Below are 19,212 nucleotides of genomic sequence, written 5' to 3'. Positions count from 1 at the left end.
TACAGCAAGTGTGGTGAATCCAAGATTAGCCCAACATTGTAATTTGTTGAGATGCAACAAATGTAAGATGAGTCCTGGATTTGGAGTCAGAAAAGTTGGGGTTGAGTCACAAGGTTCATTAGTAGGTACTGTACATTTCTGTAGCAGTAGCAGTAGCGGTAGTACTCGTTATGTGAGCTAAATGTCTGTAAAATAATATGAATGGTTTGGGATCTGCCTTTCAGGATTGATGACCGTGAAGCTTTTTGTGTGTAAAAATACTACGGTCTACTTATTTTCTGACAATTGTGTTTACATAAATCTATGGCAAAGCTTCAGTTCCACTATTAGGATCTGTTAATGTTTGCCAATGTTCTGTGTACCCTTTTTTTTCCCCTAGAATAACAACAATCTGGAAGCCTGTTGCCGAGCCCTTTCCCAGGAGAGTAGTAAATACTTATATATGGAATACCATAGTCCAGATGACAGCAGGATGAATAGAAACCGCCTTTTGCATATTAACCTGGGTATTCATTCTCCTAGTAGCTACCACCCAGGAGATGGCGTGCAACTTAATGGCGGTCGAACGCTGGTACATAGCTCAAGTGATGGACATATTGATCCACAGCATGCAGCAGGTAAACAGCTGATATGTTTAGTTCAGGAACCACACTCAGCTCCAGCTGTTGTCGCTACTACTCCGAACTACAATCCTTTTTTTATGAATGAACAGAACAGAAGTGCAGCTACTCCTCCTTCACAGCCACCTCAACAGCCATCTTCCATGCAAACAGGAATGACTCCATCTGCTATGCAGGGGCCTTCACCACCGCCGCCGCCACCTCCTTCCTACATGCACATACCTCGGTATAGTACCAATCCAATTACTGTTACAGTATCCCAAAACCTCCCTTCTGGACAGACTGTACCAAGAGCTTTACAAATTCTTCCACAAATTCCAAGCAATCTGTATGGGTCTCCTGGTTCTATTTATATTAGACAGACATCTCAGAGTTCATCAGGAAGACAGACTCCTCAAAATACACCTTGGCAGTCCTCACCACAGGGCCCAGTGCCTCATTATAGCCAGCGTCCTTTACCTGTGTATCCACATCAACAAAACTATCCACCTTCTCAGTATTCTCCCAAACAACAGCAGATCCCTCAACCTGCTTACCATTCACCACCTCCTTCTCAGTGTCCTTCACCCTTCAGCTCTCCTCAGCATCAAGTACAACCGTCTCCATTGGGCCACCCCAGTTCTCATGTCTTTATGCCACCTAGTCCTTCAACGACGCCACCCCATCCATATCAACAAGGACCTCCTAGCTATCAGAAACAGGGAAGCCATTCGGTAGCCTATCTCCCATATACAACATCTAGCTTACCCAAAGGATCCATGAAGAAGATAGAAATTACAGTCGAACCCTCTCAGAGATCTGGAACAGCCATGAATAGGAGTCCTTCACCTATCAGTAACCAGCCATCTCCACGGAATCAGCACTCATTGTACACAGCCACCACACCACCATCAAGTTCTCCTTCCAGAGGGATATCCAGTCAACCGAAACCTCCGTTTACTGTCAATCCTGTGTATATTACATATACACAGCCCACTGGACCTTCTTGTGCTCCATCACCATCTCCTCGGATGATACCAAACCCAACGACCGTTTTTAAAATCACTGTAGGCCGAGCCATGACTGAAAATCTGTTAAATTTAGTGGACCAAGAAGAACGTTCTGCAGCCCCAGAACCTATCCAGCCCATTTCAGTGATACCAGGCTCTGGGGGAGAAAAGGGAAGCCATAAATATCAGAGAAGTTCCAGTTCTGGATCTGATGACTATGCTTATACACAAGGTAATTTCAGCCCTTTTATATGACATGTCTTTGTGGGGCGATGGCAATCTCCTACTCAAAGTAAATAATTTATATTAGGTGTTTAATTAATGTACTATGTATTAAATATTTGGCAGTAGCATTGCTGTTAAGAATAGGGTTAGTGCTTCAGAATCATCTACAGATTTTACTTTAAAATAGAAAAATGCAGTCATGATAAGAGTGCCTTCAAAGACTATGTTAAGAAGTGCATTCATTGGGAGAAAATTATAGGCCAGTGAAATCAACATGGTCCAAAACACCAACTACAGAGTAGGAAAAAGCGACTCAGAGGGTGGCCTAAAGCTTATCACAGGGAAAAATTTAAATATTTTTTAAGTGGATGGACTGAAGGGGGTGAGGAAGTTTTAAGTATTGTGTATTTACGGAAAGTAGCGTTGGTAATGAAAAACATTATTGAGGTAGTTCACAGTGGACCTAACTCAGTATAAAGAGAAGAAAGTATCTTAAAAGTTTGTTAAAAGATAGGGGAGAATTGACTATTCTTTTAGTATATGTGAAATGACACCCAGGGATCGTTAAAGAGAATCTTAGGGAAACTAAGGACAATAGAAGAGGAGGAATGTATAGATGATATTATTTTGGCAGAAGGAACCAGATCCAAATTAAAGCACACAGGAAGGCCAAATCACATTAGCAAGACTTTAGAATAAATGTCAACTGAACTTGAATGACCGGGGTCTTTATGGGTATTTCATACATTAGCCATGCATGTACAGATGTCCCTGTCACTTGTTCAGTGTTATTTTCTGCAATGACTTTGTCTGTAATGCTATAGCTTTGCTGTTACATCAGCGAGCAAGGATGGAGAGGTTAGCAAAGCAATTGAAACTTGAGAAAGAGGAGCTAGAGCGCTTGAAGGCAGAAGTTAATGGTATGGAGCATGACCTGATGCAGAGGCGGCTCAGAAGGGTCAGCTGCACCACGGCGATCCCAACGGTAAGTAGGATCTACTAGGATGTATTAGGCGGGGGCCAGGGGGCATGTTGCCTGTCTGGGCTGCTGCTTCTGATGTTAAGTTCTCTTCCTGGTAGCGTTTTGTTCTGTCAGCAGCACATGAAGGATGTTTGCCTTTTGTTCTCAGCCAAATAAATGGATAGTTTCTTTTGTTCTCTTGGGGGAATTCCATAGTTTCATGAGTATTTTAAAGCTCATCACTATAGATTGCTTTCTGTTAGAATAGAAATGAGAAGTAAAACTTGACCAAACGCTTTATAAGTGTTCACAGGTATTCATTTAGCTTTTGTGTATTATGTACATATATATTTAAGACAGTTATTTTTCTCAGTACATTCATGTACATGAGTTAGAGCAAGATCGATATGCATCTTGGGAAAGTGTTGACTCTAGATCATTATCAAGCAGAGTAATTTTGAAGTGTAGATAATTGTAGAAACTAAGATAACAGTATGAATAGGAGTTGTAACAGGGGTTATAGAAGTACTATCATGCATAGATTTGGGCCACATACTGTTAACAAATTGGTAGCTATGTAAGTTCAACAGTTCTTAAAAACCTCGGACCCCAAATATCATTTGACTCTTCAACATTGATTTAGCAAGCAATTTTTTCAGCTTATGAGTGTGGTCCAAAGTGAGGAGTTTAGTGTATACCTGCTAGAGGGAAGAATCGAGCCATCCCTCAAGAAAAAACTTGAATACTATATATGGTAAGTGATCTGTGAGGTTGAGTGAGAAGTCACTTCAGCTAGTGGATCTGTGTCCTCCATGTACTTTGCTCTCACTAGTCGCCCTCTAAAGCGCTCTGTGTAGAACTCTTGTGTGTTCTTGAGGAAGCAACTTGCTCTATTCTTTTACCTGAAGGCATTCTTAACCTCTTTTGACCAAGGTTAAGTTCAGAGACAAAGGAGGGAAAGAGAAGCTAAGGGTTTGGGAGCTGCTAGCTGATATAGTGGTTAGGACTTTGCCCCCGAAGGCAAGGGATATGGGTTTGATTCCTGGTTAGGGAAGTAAGATACTAGCTCTAATGGGAGACGACAGGAGACTTGGGGACTGCCAAGGTGATGCCATATCCTTCTCTAGCACCCCTGGAGACTTAGGGATTGCAAACCTCATGCAGTATCCTTCTTTAGCATCCTCTCAGGAGACTTGGGGACTGCCAACCTAATGCCATATTCTTTTCTAGCATCACAGGATACTTAGGGATTACAAACGTCATGCAATATCCCTTCTCTAGCATCATCTCAGGAGACAGGAGATGCCTAAGGGATGGCAAACCTCATGCACTATCCTCTCCCATCGTCTCTGGAGACTTAGGGACTGCCAACCTGATGTCGTATCCTTCTCTAGCATTGTCTCAGGAGACTTAGGCATCACAAACCTTATACAGTATCCTTCTCTAGCATCATATCAGGAGACAGGAGACTGAGACGACTTAAGGATGGCAAACCTCACGCAGTATCCTTCTCTAGCTTCGTCTCAGGAGATGACTTAGGGATGGCAAACCTCTTGCACTATCCTCTCCCATCGTCTCAGGAGACAGCAGACGTATGGACTGCCAACCTGATGCCATATCCTTTTCTAGCATCACAGGAGACAGGAGACTTAGGGATTGCAAACCGCATGCAGTATCCCTTCTCTAGCATCATCTGAGGAGACAGGAGATGCCTAAGGGATGGCAAACCTGATGATGCAGTTCTCCTACATCATCTCAGAAGACTTAGGGATGGCAAGCCTGATACAGTATCCTTCTCTAGCATCATCACAAGAGACTTGGGGACTGTAAACCTGTTGCAGTATCCTTCTCTAGCATCCCAGGAGACAGGAGATTTAAGGATTGCACACCTGATCCAATATCCTTCTCTTGCATTCATCTCTGGAGACAGGAGACTTAGGGATTGCAAACCTCATTCATTATCCTTCTGTAGAAACCCTCTATGGAGACAGGAAGCTTATTGTGTACAAACCTCATTCATTATCCTGCTATAGAAATGCTCTATAGATACAGAAGAGAGGAGACTCACTGATTACAAATCTGATTCATTTTCCTTTCTTAGAATCCCTCTATGGAGACAGGATACAGGAGACACTTTTATTGATTACAAACCTGATTCATTGTGCATCTATAGAATACCTCTGTGGAGATAGGAGACTTATTTATTAGAAACCTGATTCATTATCCTTCTATAGAATCCCTCTTTGTAGACAGGTAACAGGAGCCGTATTGATTACAAACCTGATTTAGTATTCTTCTCTAGAATCTGTGTATATAGACAGGATACACAAGACAGGAGGCACAGGCAACAGTAGACAGGCGATTCAGAAAACAGGAGTCACAGGAGACTGTCAACAACAGACAAAGGAGACAGGAGATAACACTTATTTATTACACACCTAATTCATTATCCTTGTATAGAATCCCTCTATGGAGACAGGAAAACAGGAAATGACACCCTTTTATTGATTACAAACTTGATACATTATCCTTCTATAGAAACCCTCTATGGAGACAGGGAAAGAAGATGACAGTTCTATTGATTACAAACCTGATATATTATCCTTCTATAGACTCCCTCTATGGAGACAGGAGATACTTGATTACAAACATGATTCATCATACTTCAATTCAAAATCAATTTTATGATGAAAAAACCCTCCCAGTGCACATGTGACTTTGAATCCCTCTTCTCCTATTTCACTTATACCTCCTTGGATAAGCTACTTTCTTTATATTTGGTCTCTCTTCTACAATATCCACGACTACCCATCTCATAGAATTTTTTTACATATCCAGAAGAACCTAAGATAATATACATTACACAGTTTATATAATGCTTAACGAATAGTCTTCTTACTACATAATTTTGATTTACAAGACAGTGGAAAAATGTGCTTAAATCTGAAATGTTTTGAAAATATTTGATTTTCTTTTCACTTTAGGAACCTGTATAACATATAAATGTCAAAGCATTTAGTCAGAATTCCCTTTTTGTTCCTAGAGGCTCATAGCTAATGCTTATATGGCTTCTTTAACCAGTAGTGCATGAACACCTGGTTAGAAACCCATGTGCCTCATCAAACTGAAATGCATATTTGTGACCAACTATAGGTACAGTTGCAAAAACTTAGAGGATCAGCAAAATAATCTTTCCAAGGAGGACTGAAGTTGAAAAATGCCTAATAGCCATCATTTCTCTCAGGCTGTTGTTTGCAAAGCCTTTTATTAAATGCTGTGAGAGATGTCATCGCTTAACCACATCTGTATGCAAAAAGACATACATAGATCCATGAACCTGTACATGGGGGAAGAAAAGCTAATGTAACACAGTGAATCAATAGTGCTGGCCAACTACATGGTAATGATATTAACTACTTTGAGAGTTCTGAGATAGAACTCTGTTAGCTTTTTCCTAGTAGAGTTCAAAGATGTGACAACTGCATGGAGAAGGGGGAAATTTAAGTTATACCCTGAAGGATAAACAAGATTTTACTCATCAGCGCTTCCACTTACTCCATCCCACAAGTTTTTTCCTCTTCATTGGTCTTCTGATTAATTGGGTGGTGGCATCAACCCACCCACAGTCCCGGATGCATAATCAAGGCAAAACCATGAAAGAACATCACTGGTCTTTGAACTTCTTCTCTCTGACAAATATTCTCCAACTGATAGAACAGGTGAATTAAGGTATTTCTGCCACGTTTTGTACAACAAGCTATTTTTTTCCTTAGAAATGTCAGATGTTAAGTATTCTGGAATTTTACAAACAAGCAAGGTTAAATGACACCAAACCCATCTTGAAACCCCACCTTCATGAAAATACAGTATAGTTTCCTACAAATAGTAGTAATGGTCCAGAAACAGCTATTGTCCCCTCACTCCAAAGCTGTTAGGAGGCATAGGAATCTGACAGAAAAAATCATAGTTCAGTGAGTACCAAGGGTTCTGGTGTCTTTGAAAATGAGCATGTTGACAAGAGCCTTTTGGTTGTTACTAGCAAATGTGCAGTGGCCTCTTGACTATAACGTTTATTATAGTTATTTCCATACCTGATTACACAGCTTCAGTGTCCAAGACCACTCTGCCTGAAATAGCCCCCTCTGCCCGCAAATATGTTAGAAGGATTTGCTCCTTTAGGTACTTGACTTTCTCCAAAATTCTACAAAGCAAAGACTAGATTCTTTCATATATTCCTGGGAAGACAGCATCACTTTTTGAAACCCTTGAACAAGTGCTTTACTACAATGCTCAGATGTGTTTTATACTTTTAATAGTTAATATAGACAAGATGTAAGCATTTATTTCACATGTTAACACAGGAATGAGAAGAGCAATCCATGATAAGTATTTCTCAATGATGTTTTTGTTCCCCTATCATTCGAAGGGATTGCTGCACTTATTATAGACTGCCTGTTACATTACTTTTTTAAAACTTTTGACACCACCTAATTTAATGGACATTCCCTGATATTCTGAGATATCCTAACAGGATAGTATCTTGCATCATTCGGAATTAACCCATTTCCTAGATTTTCCTTCACTTTTATATTTAGCTTTTTAGTAAAACACCATGTTTAGCAGAAGATGATTTTCTTCTGTCTTCCTGTGATAGCAGATATTTATCTTTTACTTCATGTAGTTACAGTCACCTTAGTAAGTGGTTTCCTAGCTGTACTGTGCTGAAAGCTTCATTACCTCTAGAGTCTAAACTCGTAACTTCATTTTTTACTGTACATATATGTGAATAGTAAAGACATTCAGAACTTTGGGGGAAGTAGAGGCTTCCAAAAAGCTTTACCTAATCGAAGAATAGGGCTCTCTTCACATTTCAGTGTCTCAAGGTCATGTCAAGTCAGAAAGAAACAGACTTGGGGGGAGAATGGAATCTATTTGTTCCTGCAATTTCCATGCACTAGGTTACTAGCTTTCTTTTATGTAGGAAAAACAGAAGATGCAAAGATTTCTAGAGAAGTTTCTAAAGAAGACTTCTATATAAATCCTGGATCTGCCCATTACGAGTTTTTAAGAACCTTGGGAAAATTATATAACCTGTTTGTGCCTCAGCTTCATCATATATACCCTGGGGGTGATATCAGTACTTACCTGGGAAGATAATGTTGAGGCAAGAGTGAGAGACTTCTGGCGAACATAGTGCCTGACAGTTAGTAACTATTCATTAAAAGAAGTTCCACTGTAATTTTTACCAGCCTTGACAAGACTAAAATCATGGAAACTGCTTGTTTACAAGGTTGTTGCTTAGTTTCCCTTACCATGCAAATGTAGAAAGAATATATTCTCAATGCTCTGTGATTAATATATGGTAGTATTTGTATGAGAGAACATAGTGTAGTATGATAGCCCCGCCACATTATGTGAGGATTTTGTTTTTATGTGTCCATATTGATGTCACCATTTCACCTATTCCTTGGAAAACATAGGTATAAAGCCTTCTTAAACATGCCCTTTAAGGGATTAAGGCCATTTTCTTGGTAATAACCTATCAGAACAGTTAACATGAATACTAGTTCTTAAATGTTGGGCTTGATAATGACTTTCCCACAATTGCTATTTTGGGTCCTTTCTTACTAGCCTGAGGAAATGACAAGATTGAGAAGCATGAACAGACAACTCCAGATAAATGTTGACTGTACACTGAAAGAAGTCGACCTCCTTCAATCTAGAGGTATAGACTTGATTATTTGGTAAACCATAAGTAATACTGTCGTGTGTTATGCTGCTTCAATAGCAATCATTTTGGTTTTACAGATCTAATGGGTAAAAACTACCTTTTACAAGACCACAGTCCTGGTATAGACATCCCTCACCCCACAGTCAGATCAGATTTGGGTGATCAAAAATAATTTTACTTATACAGCTTCATCATTAAGTTCTTACCGTTTAGACTGTTTGATGGTGGCACTCTATATTTATCATCTTTTAGTCATAGACTGTTTCATAAACTGTTGGGTTTTATTTCTAAAACACAGTAGATTTATGTGATAGTCATCTAAGATGTCTGTGCAAACAGGGATCCCAACTCAGAACATCAGATTACTCAGTTTAAAAGGAAAATCTGTATTCCGTTTTCTTTGTTATCTGTAACATGAAAACATTCAACTGTATCTTAGAGATTTTATTTTTGTGGCTTTCTTATTGAAGTCTACTACAGTAAAAGCTCCCTGAGTTCACTTTGATTTACTCAGCTCACCAGGTTAGAGATATGCTTCATTTTCCTCTCTAAAATATCCAGCCATGAAGCTGCATTCTGGCAAGTCCACGTACTATTGCTCCCATCAGTTGAATTGTCTGCTTACCAACAGACAGTTGTGCCTGTTCTCAAACCTGCTTAGATTACAAAAGGATGGTAACTGGCATAATGTTTTTAAAATGGATATGGATGTAAGAAATGCTGCTTTTTCTATTAAAACGATAAGCAGATGCTTTATAAAGACTCAAGGGCAGACACTACAAAAACAGAGAGAGTGTGAATTAGATATAGTTAAAACAACTGAAAAGGGCTATGAAGGAAGATCATAAACATCTAATAGGATTCCAGTCTCAAATTAACTGTTCTTAAAATATCTTTTTTGCTGCATTCTAAAATGAAAACAGGAAATTATAGATCGCGGTACAGCAAACTAGCCTGCTCTCTGTTTTTGTAAATAGTTTCAGTGGAACATAGCCACACCCATTTCTCTACATATTGCCTGAGCCTGCTTTTGTGTTTGAACACCACAGTTGAGGGATTACAACTGTATTTCAGGTCTACAAAACTTAAAATGTTTATTGTCTGGCCCTTTACAGTAAAAGTTTGCTCACCCCTACTTTAGGTCATCATTACAGGTAGAGTTTATTTCTGAAAGACAATATAGAAGTCTGGTCAACACACACAAAGAAAAGGTCTTGGTCTAACATTGAAATATTGCTTTGATCCTATTTTTCTATCCTTAAGGTTGCTGTGTAATTAATTGTTAACAATTCTGTGTGCGAGTCAGCCAACCCAACATTACTTACTGTTCTAAATTATGGCAGCTAAGAGAGCTTCTACTCTCTTTTCAAGTACCCCATTACCATTTTAAAGCAAGATTACACAGTAGAGGCAGGAGAATAAAAAGATATGGAACTTTGTGCAGTAGGCAGAAGCACATTTCCATGTGAAACTTGGGCACTCTGGTTGAGTACCCTTATTTTCAGAATCCTGGGAACTCTACAGCCTAGTAGCTGTAAACAGTGAAAGACACTGTATGGGAGATTATACAAACCACTGTTACTATATTAGAAGGTTGCATCCATTATTTTGTTTCTGTGTTCTTTGAAGATAAACAAGAATCCCTGAAACATTGCATTAGGATATTTTTGGTAAAGGCCTTATAGGATCTAGAAATGAAAGCAGCAGCTGTAACTCAAGAAATTGAAGAAATAACATATACAGCATCTTAAACCATAAAAAGATCTAATAAATAAATTAAGTACCATTATGGCTTTCATGAGCCATCATGGGATTTGTTTTCAGAAAATTATTAAACACAGCATAACTAAATGGCATAAAAGTACTTCTATAATAGGACCTGCAAGGAAAACTGTTCTTAAGGTTTTATAAACAAAGACCTACCTGTGTTTTTGGTCTCCAGTGGGCCACAAAGAGCTCTTTTTGGTGCTGTATTAGTCACTCAGTGGTGTCCGACTGTGTGACCTCAGGGACTGTAGCCTGCGAGGCTCCTCTGTCCATGGAACGCTCCAGGCAAGAATACTGGAGTGACTTGCCATTTCCTTCTCCAGGGCGTCTTCCCGACCCAAGGGTCGAATCTGGGTCTGTTGCATTGTAGGCAGATTCTAATCTCCCTTCATAAGGGGTCCAAATATATCTACTTTATATATACTAAGTTCCATTCTTACATTCTCTGGAAAATTTTGTACTGAGTTTCCAACCTTAACTTTTCATCTAGAGATTCTAGACATTTTCTGACATGCAGCATTTGGATTTGATAGTTATCAGTACATGACTTGATAAAAGGCAGCTTTATTTTTACTTTTGGTGAGCAAAACTTTCTTGGGGAAAATAACAGGGTTTAAAATTCAGGAGATTCAATGTATTTAAGCTATCAGTACCACACAACATCCTCTGTGAATAAGCATGGATACAGTTTAAAAGCTTAACTGGAACTGTGCAGAACTACTGGCAGGTTGCAATGACAAGTTCACAGATGTGAACATAGGACCCAAAGCTGGCATTGGATCAAAACCGACCTTAGAGGAATCATGTCAGGAAAAGAAGCTGAAACAGAAACTGTATCAAGGAGTAAACAGTTTAAATGAGAGAGATGAGATTGTTCTATTATTCTGAAATTGACAGCATATCATTTTTTTTTATTGATAAGTCTATGGGCAACGTTCGGAGAAGGAAATGGCAACCCACTCCAGTATTCTTGCCTGGAGAATCCCAGGGACAGAGAAGCCTGGTGGGCAGCCATCTATGGGGTCACGCAGAGTCAGACACAACTGAAGCGACTTAGCAGTAGCAACAGCATAGGCAACATTTAAGATTATCCTTTTCTTAAAGATTGGAATCCCTAAACTGCTAATATCATAACAACTTCAATAATCTTTGTCAATGTATATGTATAGCTTCTTCTTTACCTGAATTTATAATGAATAAAAATTTAAGGTAAATACAACAGACATAAACATAAGCTGTGTCATGGTTTTGTTTATTAACATCAAAACAAACAGGGAATCAGTTCAGTCATCCTTTCATTTCTCTTCTTCATTTACCTAGCTGTGCCACATACTTAATCCTGTGAAAAGAGATAAGCTTTATAGTTAAAAAATGTTCCTTTACGTGATAGACTGTAGAAGGACACTTGGGTCCTTTCTGACAATGCTTAAATGCTTTCAGTGAGAGAACAGTAGGATAGTATAATGAATTATAAACTCCTGGAAAACCAGCTCCCCTTTTTACGTATTTTTTTTTCCTCCTATATTTTCCCTAACAAAAAAATGCATATAACAGGAGAAAGACCCCTAAATGCCTACTGATTTTATTTTCTTTATAGGAAACTTTGATCCAAAAGCTATGAATAACTTTTATGACAACATAGAACCTGGTCCAGTTGTACCACCCAAGCCACCTAAAAAAGGTGAGTAGCAAAATGTCACAGACATCACAGAAATGCATGTGAAAACCATTTTGGAGTTCATCTAAAAAGCTAAAGAAATTTCATTAGAGATAGCATTTTAAATGTTATGCTATTGATAAACTGTACTTTCTAAAAAACTACAAAACTCACTCTGAGAGTTATTGTCAAGGGTAACTAAAATGGAATATATAATTTATTTTTTTTAAATAGCTTTCAGTTCAGTTCACTCAGTCGTGCCCGACTCTTTGCAACCCCATGAACCACAGCACACCAGGCCTCCCTGTCCATCACAAACTCCCGGAATCCACCCAAACCCACGTCCATTGAGTTGGTGATGCCGTCCAACCGTCTCATCCTCTTTTGTCCCCTTCTTCTCCTGCCCTCAGTCTTTCCCAGCATCAGGGTCTTTTCCAATGAGTCAGCTGTTCGCATCAAGTGGCCAGAGTATTGGAGTTTCAGCTTCAGCATCAGTCCTTCCAATGAATATTCAGGACTGATCTCCTTTAGGATGGACTGGTTGGATCTCCTTGCCATCCAAGGGACTCTCAAGAGTCTTCTCCAACACCACAGTTCAAAAGCATCAATTCTTCAGTGCTCAGCTTTCTTTATGGCCCAACTCTTACATCCATACATGACCACTGGAAAAACCATAGCCTTGACTAGATGGACCTTTGTTGGCAAAGTAACGTCTCTGCTTTTTAATATGCTGTCTAGGTTGGTCACAGCTTTTCTTCCAAGGAGCAAATGTCTTTTAATTTCATGGCTGCAGTCACCATCTGCAGTGATTTTGGAGCCCAGAAAAATAAAGTCAGCCATTGTTTCCCCATCTATTTGCCATGAAGTGATGGGACTGGATGCCATGATCTTAGTTTTCCGAATGTTGAGCTTTAAGCCAGCTTTTTCACTCTCCTCTTTCACTTTCATCAAGAGGCTCTTTAGTTCTTCTTCGCTTTCTGCCATAATGGTGGTGTCATCTGCATACCTCGGAGAAGGCAATGGCAACCCACTCTAGTACTCTTGCCTGGAAAATCCCATGGACGGAGGAGCCTGGTAGGCTGCAGTCCATGGGGTCACAAAGAGTTAGACACGACTGAGCGACTTCACTTTCACTTTTCACTTTCATGCATTGGAGAAGGAAATGGCAACCCACTCCAGTGTTCTTGCCTGGAGAGTCCCAGGGATGGCAGAACCTGGTGGGCTGATGTCTGTGGGGTCACACAGATTCTGACACGACTGAAGCGACTTAGCAGCAGCACTATCTGCAGATCTGAGGTTATTGATAATTTCTCCCAGCAATCTTGGTTCCAGCTTGTGCTTCCTCCAGCCCAGCATTTCTCATGATGTACTCTGCATATAAGTTAAATAAGCAAGGTGACAGTATACAGCCTTAATGTACTCCCTTTCCTATTTGGAACCCTTCTGTTGTTCCGTGTCCATTTCTAACTGTTGCTTCCTGAAACCTGCATACAGGTTTCTCAAGAGGCAGGTCAGGTAGTCTGGTATGCCCATCTCCTTCAGAATTTTCCACAGTTTACTGTGATCCACACAATCAAAGGCTTTGGCATAGTCAATAAAGCAGAAATAGATGTTTTTCTGGAACTCTCTTGCTTTTTCCATGATCCAGCGGATGTTGGCAATTTGATCTCTGGTTCCTCTGCCTTTTCTAAATCCAGCTTGAACACCTGGAAGTTCGTTCACGTATTGCTGAAGCCTGGCTTGGAGAATTTTAAGCATCACTTTACTAGCATGTGAGATGAGTGCAATTGTATGGTAGTTTGAGCATTCTGTGGCACTGCCTTTCTTTGAGATTGGAATGAAAACTGACTTTTCCAGCCCTGTGGCCACTGCTGAGTTTTCCAAATTTGCTGGCATACTGAGTGCAGCACTTTCACAGCATCATCTTTCAGGATTTGGAGTAGGTCATTTGAAATAGGAATTCCATCACCTCCACTAGCTTTGTTCATAGTGATGCTTCCTAAGGCCCACTTGACTTCACATTCCAGGATGTCCTGCTTTAGGTGAGTGATCACACCATCATGATTATCTTGGTCATGAAGATCTTTTTTGTACAGTTCTTCTGTGTATTCCTGCCACCTCTTCTTAATATCTTCTGTTTTTGTTAGGTCCCTACCATTTCTGTCCTTTATCGAGCCCATATTTGCATGAAATGTTCCCTTGGTCTCTCTAATTTTCTTGAAGAGATCTCTAGTCTTTTCCATTCTGTTGTTTTCCTCTATTTCTTCACATTGATCGCTGAGGAAGGCTTTCTTATCTCTCCTTGCTATTCTTTGGAACTCTGCGTTCAGAGGCTTATATCTTTCCTTTTCTCCTTTGCTTTTCACTTCTCTTCTTTTCACAGCTATTTGTAAGGCCTCCTCAGACAGCCATTTTGCCTTTTTGCATTTCTTTTCCATGGGGATGGTCTTGATCCCTGTCTCCTGTACAATGTCACGAACCTCCGTCCATAGTTTATCAGGCACTCTGTCTATCAGAACTAGTCCCTTAAATCTGTTTCTCACTTCCACTGTATAGTCATAAGGGATTTGATTTAGGTCATACCTGAATGGTCTAGTGGTTGTCTCTACTTTCTTCAATTTCTAGGATTGAGACAAAAGAATCCTTGTGTATTTAACAGGTGGGCATAGCAATTAGGTTGACACTAGGTGTCTCTTCATCAAGGGCAAAATAAATGCTACACAACCAAGATTTGGAGGAGTCACTTTTGCATAATTCTTAAATCATTTCTGTGTGATATACTGAACTTCCAATTAATCATTTTTTCTCCATTCTAGTAATTCTCAAGAATGTCGTGAACTATGCATTTCATATCTTAATGTTTTTTTGCTTAATCTCTTTTTGCTTTAAGCAACTCAAGATAGACTGATCATGAAGACATAATATTGATACTGGAAAATGCATTACCTAAGGATGTAACATTTTATAATCTCAAAACTTAAAGCAGAATTGAAAATTCTACACAAATAATGTTACCTGTGTTACAGTACTTAAATTTTGGTTGAACAGCTTTGTGTGCAACAAAGTGTTTTAAGTATTTCATTTATAGGTTGCAATGGAGTACATGTTCTTTCCATTGTTTAATAGTACTATGGATATTTCAGCTGACCTGAATTTAAAATAGCCTCCTGCTGTCTAAAAACAGTGTGAAGAAGAATCTCAATGGATGACTACCAAGTACCAGATTTGTGTCTATAGTGGTAATCCAGTGAATTGATTCAAGGGCTGTCATGGAAGAATCTCCCTATTTAAGGGATATATCCAGTGTGAGCCACCTTATTACCATAAATTCTATGGTTTGAAAGGCCTACCATATTTAATAAAAATACTTCTATCTCTTGGGAAATTTCAAGAGTTTAGAGGTAATCTTCCAGGAGCTAGGGACAAAGCTAGACCTCTCTTTGAGCAAGGCCTGATTCTTTACAGTAGTACATAGAAGGAAATTTATAGCTTTAAATGCTCATGTAAGACAAGGAGATCTAATATCAGTGACATACAATTCTACCTAAGAATCGAGAAAAGAACCCAAGTTAAGTGGAAGAAAGAAAATACAAGAACCACTGATGACACAAAAATAACAGAGAAGGTTATCAAAACCAAACATTTGATCTTTGAAGAATAAAAAAACAGGAAAAAACCAGATTACCAAAATCAGAAATGAAAAGATAGGATGAAATAACTGTTAATAGTTGTGTATGTAATTAAAGAAATTGAATCCATTATCAAAAGTTTCCCCACAATGAAAACTTCAAAACTGGATGGTTACACTAATGATCCCCATAGAAATCAAGTATTTAATGAAGAGATAATACCAATCATACAAACTCTGAGGAAAGAGAAGGAAGGAAAGCATCTAATTTTCTTATGAAACCAGTAGGACTCTGATTCCAAAACCTGATGATGCACATTACCTAACTCCCAAAAAGAAAATACAGATCAAATCCTCATGAACATAAAAGCCAAAAAAATTAATAAAATATTAACAATATAAAAAAAGATAATACATCATGACCAACTTGGGTTTAGCTCAAGAATGCAGTGTTCAGAAAGTAAAGGAAAAAAGCATACAATCATTTCATTATACAGGAGAAAACATCTGATGATAGAATTCAGCAGCCATTCCAGATGACATGATTATTTGTGAAGAAAATCTAGAGCTACCCAGAAATGACAATTAGAATTAATAAGTGACACTTATTAATAAATTAACCAGAGATATGTACATTGACTATGATAAAACACTACCAAAAGAAATCAAACAATACCTAAATAGTCATAAACCATGTCTCTTTTAAATCAATATTGTTCAGATACCTATTCTTTTCATACTGATGAAATACCAATTTTAACTGTAACTTTTCTTTTTTTGGTATGCATTAATCTGATTCTGAAATTCATATGGAAATGCACAAGACTTAGAATATCCAAGTGGAATATAGATGTTTATCTGAATAAGTTTGATAATTTAAGAGAAAGAAGGAAAGACACAGAAACCTTTTTAGACTAGACTTGGCAGTTAAGCAACATATGTGTGTGTGTGTGTAAGCTCTTCAGCTGATTGAGAAAGTTTCCCCCCACCTTGACTTAACAGTGGAGAGGGCACTGACCTTACTGTCATACAACTTTAGCACTGGTTCTGATTGTCTTGGCCACCTGACCTTGTTTATATCCATTTTGTACACCAATAGAGGTCATCAGTCCAAATATTTAGCTTCTTTATGGGGTTGTTGTAAGAGTCAGTGAGAAGGAGGTATGTGATAAAAGGGGTTACAAATCTAAGAAATAGAACTTATTCTTTAGCACCTAAAGGAGATGTTTACTCTGTTTCACAACACTTACCATTGTGAAACACTGGTCTCCAAAGGTTGGTTGAACTAGAGGACTGCTTATAGGCTCAGAGCGGATTACAAAATTTTAAATGTTTGTTTCTTAAGGTTAAATACTATGAAGTCTGCCTTTTTTGACTTTTGTGTATGTGTTAGTCTCTCAGTCGTGTCCAACTGTTTGTGATCCCATGAACTGTAGCCCACCAGGCTGCACTGACCACAGGATTTCCCAGGCAAGAATACTGGAGTGGGTTGCCATTTCCTTCTCCAGGAGATCTTTCCAACCCAGGGATCAAATCCAGGTCTCCCACATTGCAGCCAGACTCTACTGTTTTCACTTAATACAAAACACTGCTTACCAATTACCTAAAAATTAATAGAAACAGTATTCTAGCCAGAAATGGGTATGCCTGCAGTCCGTGTTGTGAGGGCTGCTGGACTTTTGCACACATAGGTAACTGAAATTTATGAACAACTGGGGAGTGTGTGTTACCAGTACATAATATTACTTTCAGTTGGTTTTGATTTTTCAAGTACTATTTTGGTTCTTTCTTTATAAAATGCTGTAGTCTACTGTTACCTTTAATGTGGATAGTGGAGTTTAAACCCATAATTTTCTAGTAACTATTGGTTAATCAGGGAATTGCTAAAGTATAATGTCCCAAATTTTGTGTTCATACTGACATTTAATTATTAGCACTAAGTTTGTACCCTAACTCACTCGAACCTGGGAAATTGGTGAAATCAGGCATGCATTCCAGGTAATGAGAGAGGATGAAAAAACTTTTAAGAGCCATTCTGGATAGGTTGTAAAAGCAGTATTAAATACAGCCCTTGCCTTCCTGGGAGAACTAATGGTAGCATCAAGTAACAAAGAATAAATACTGCATGTGTCCTGTGAAAGATTCTTGAGAGCCTGTCCACTCTCTTCTAATGAACGGCTTGATCCCTTCTTCCTGGCTTTGCTTCTTCTCATGCAGACTCATCAGACCCCTGCACAATTGAGAGGAAAGCCCGAAGAATTAGCGTGACCTCCAGAGTACAGGAGGACGTCCATGACACCCAGGCAGCAGCTGCAGATGGTTTGTACTTGTATGTCTAGACTTTGTGCAGTGTCCAAACACATGTGTTAACCCATGTAGAGTTATCATAAGTAAAGGTCAACCTTTTTTTCCTTTTAGACATTACTCTTTACTGAGTTTCTAAAGCTGTGCAGTCCAGTAGCAACAGAATTAGAGCCACATACATGATTTAAAATTTCTCTTAGCTAAAGTTTTATAAGAGTGAAGTGTTTTTTTGTACCTTATTTCATACTTTTCAAAATTTGGTATATATTTTCTATTTACAGCACATCTCAATTCAGAGTGACTGCATATCAAGTGGCTAGTGGCCCACCATATTGGACAGATTCTTATAAAATAATAGTGTCTAGTCTTCCCAGGTGGCTCAGACAATGGAGTCTGCCTGCAATGCAGGAGACCCAGGTTTGATCCCTGGGTCTGCAAGATCCCCTGGAGAAGGAAATGGCAATCCACTCCAGTATGCTGGCCTGGAGAACTCCATAGACGGAGAAGCCTGGCAGGTCCTAATCCGTGGGGTTGCAAAGAGTTGGATATGACTGAGTGACTAACACACTCAACACAGAAAACAAGGCCACACTTGATACTTCTTAAATTTCCCTTAATGCAGAAATAGTATATAACTAGGTAAAAAGGTCTCCACCATAGGAACAAACCAAGCATGAAACTACATTGTACTTCATATAATTACAGAACAAATCCTTTCTTTGCCTACTTGGCATATTTCCAGTTATTTGAAAAATAACTTTTCTATGAGGTTATCTGTAAAACTATAGAAAATGTTGAGAATTTTTTACAGTTTGAGTTGTATCCTTTTGATCAGTTTCTATGTTCCCATTATTATATAACAATATGGATTAACCTGTAAGTTGCTAACTTTTGACATTTGTAAGACAGTCATTTTTATGAAAAATTGGCCAATTAAGTTTAATCCATTTAAAAATAGTCTTAAAGGAAACGTTCAGTTCTTATTTGTATATAAATATGCATATTCTTTAGATGTTTTGTTTTCCACGAGGCATGAGACATCTTTGCTTTTTAATATTACATAAAACATTTCACACCTTAAATCTAATGAAAGCAAACGTCTTTGGGATTTTACATGCTTTTATTTAAGCAGTTTCCCGACAATGACTGTTAGTTGCTCAGCAGTGTCCGACTCTTTGTGACCCCGTGGACTGACTGTAGCCCTCCAGGCAAGAATACTGGAGCGGGAACCTATTCCCTTCCCCAGGGTGTCTTCCCGACCCAGGGATCAAACCTGGGTCTCCTGCATTGCAAATGGATTCTTTACCATCTGAGCCACCAGGGAATGTGG

The 19,212-nt window shown here is 38.9% G+C and overlaps 1 protein-coding gene across 8 annotated transcripts in view; it reads left to right on the top strand.

The window, feature by feature from the left end:
- The window catches only part of TAB3 (TGF-beta activated kinase 1 (MAP3K7) binding protein 3), a 94,475-nt gene that overhangs the window by 63,712 nt on the left and 11,551 nt on the right, over positions 1-19,212 (top strand). For 6 of the 8 annotated variants that reach the window (XM_006058084.3, XM_044936968.1, XM_025276856.2 and 3 more), the window contains 5 exons: positions 380-1,841; positions 2,659-2,819; positions 8,427-8,520; positions 11,891-11,974; positions 17,796-17,897. In XM_006058084.3, coding sequence (XP_006058146.2) covers positions 380-1,841; positions 2,659-2,819; positions 8,427-8,520; positions 11,891-11,974; positions 17,796-17,897 — 1,903 coding nt within the window. Of the gene's footprint in view, positions 1-379; positions 1,842-2,658; positions 2,820-8,426; positions 8,521-11,890; positions 11,975-17,795; positions 17,908-19,212 lie in introns of all 8 variants that reach the window. The other 2 variants (XM_025276858.2, XM_025276857.2) reach the window with 2 other exon arrangements.

This window comes from Bubalus bubalis, chromosome X, assembly GCF_019923935.1.
Source record: "Bubalus bubalis isolate 160015118507 breed Murrah chromosome X, NDDB_SH_1, whole genome shotgun sequence".
NCBI classification, from domain to species: domain Eukaryota; kingdom Metazoa; phylum Chordata; class Mammalia; order Artiodactyla; family Bovidae; genus Bubalus; species Bubalus bubalis.
This window is presented reverse-complemented; position numbering and strand designations above follow the sequence as displayed.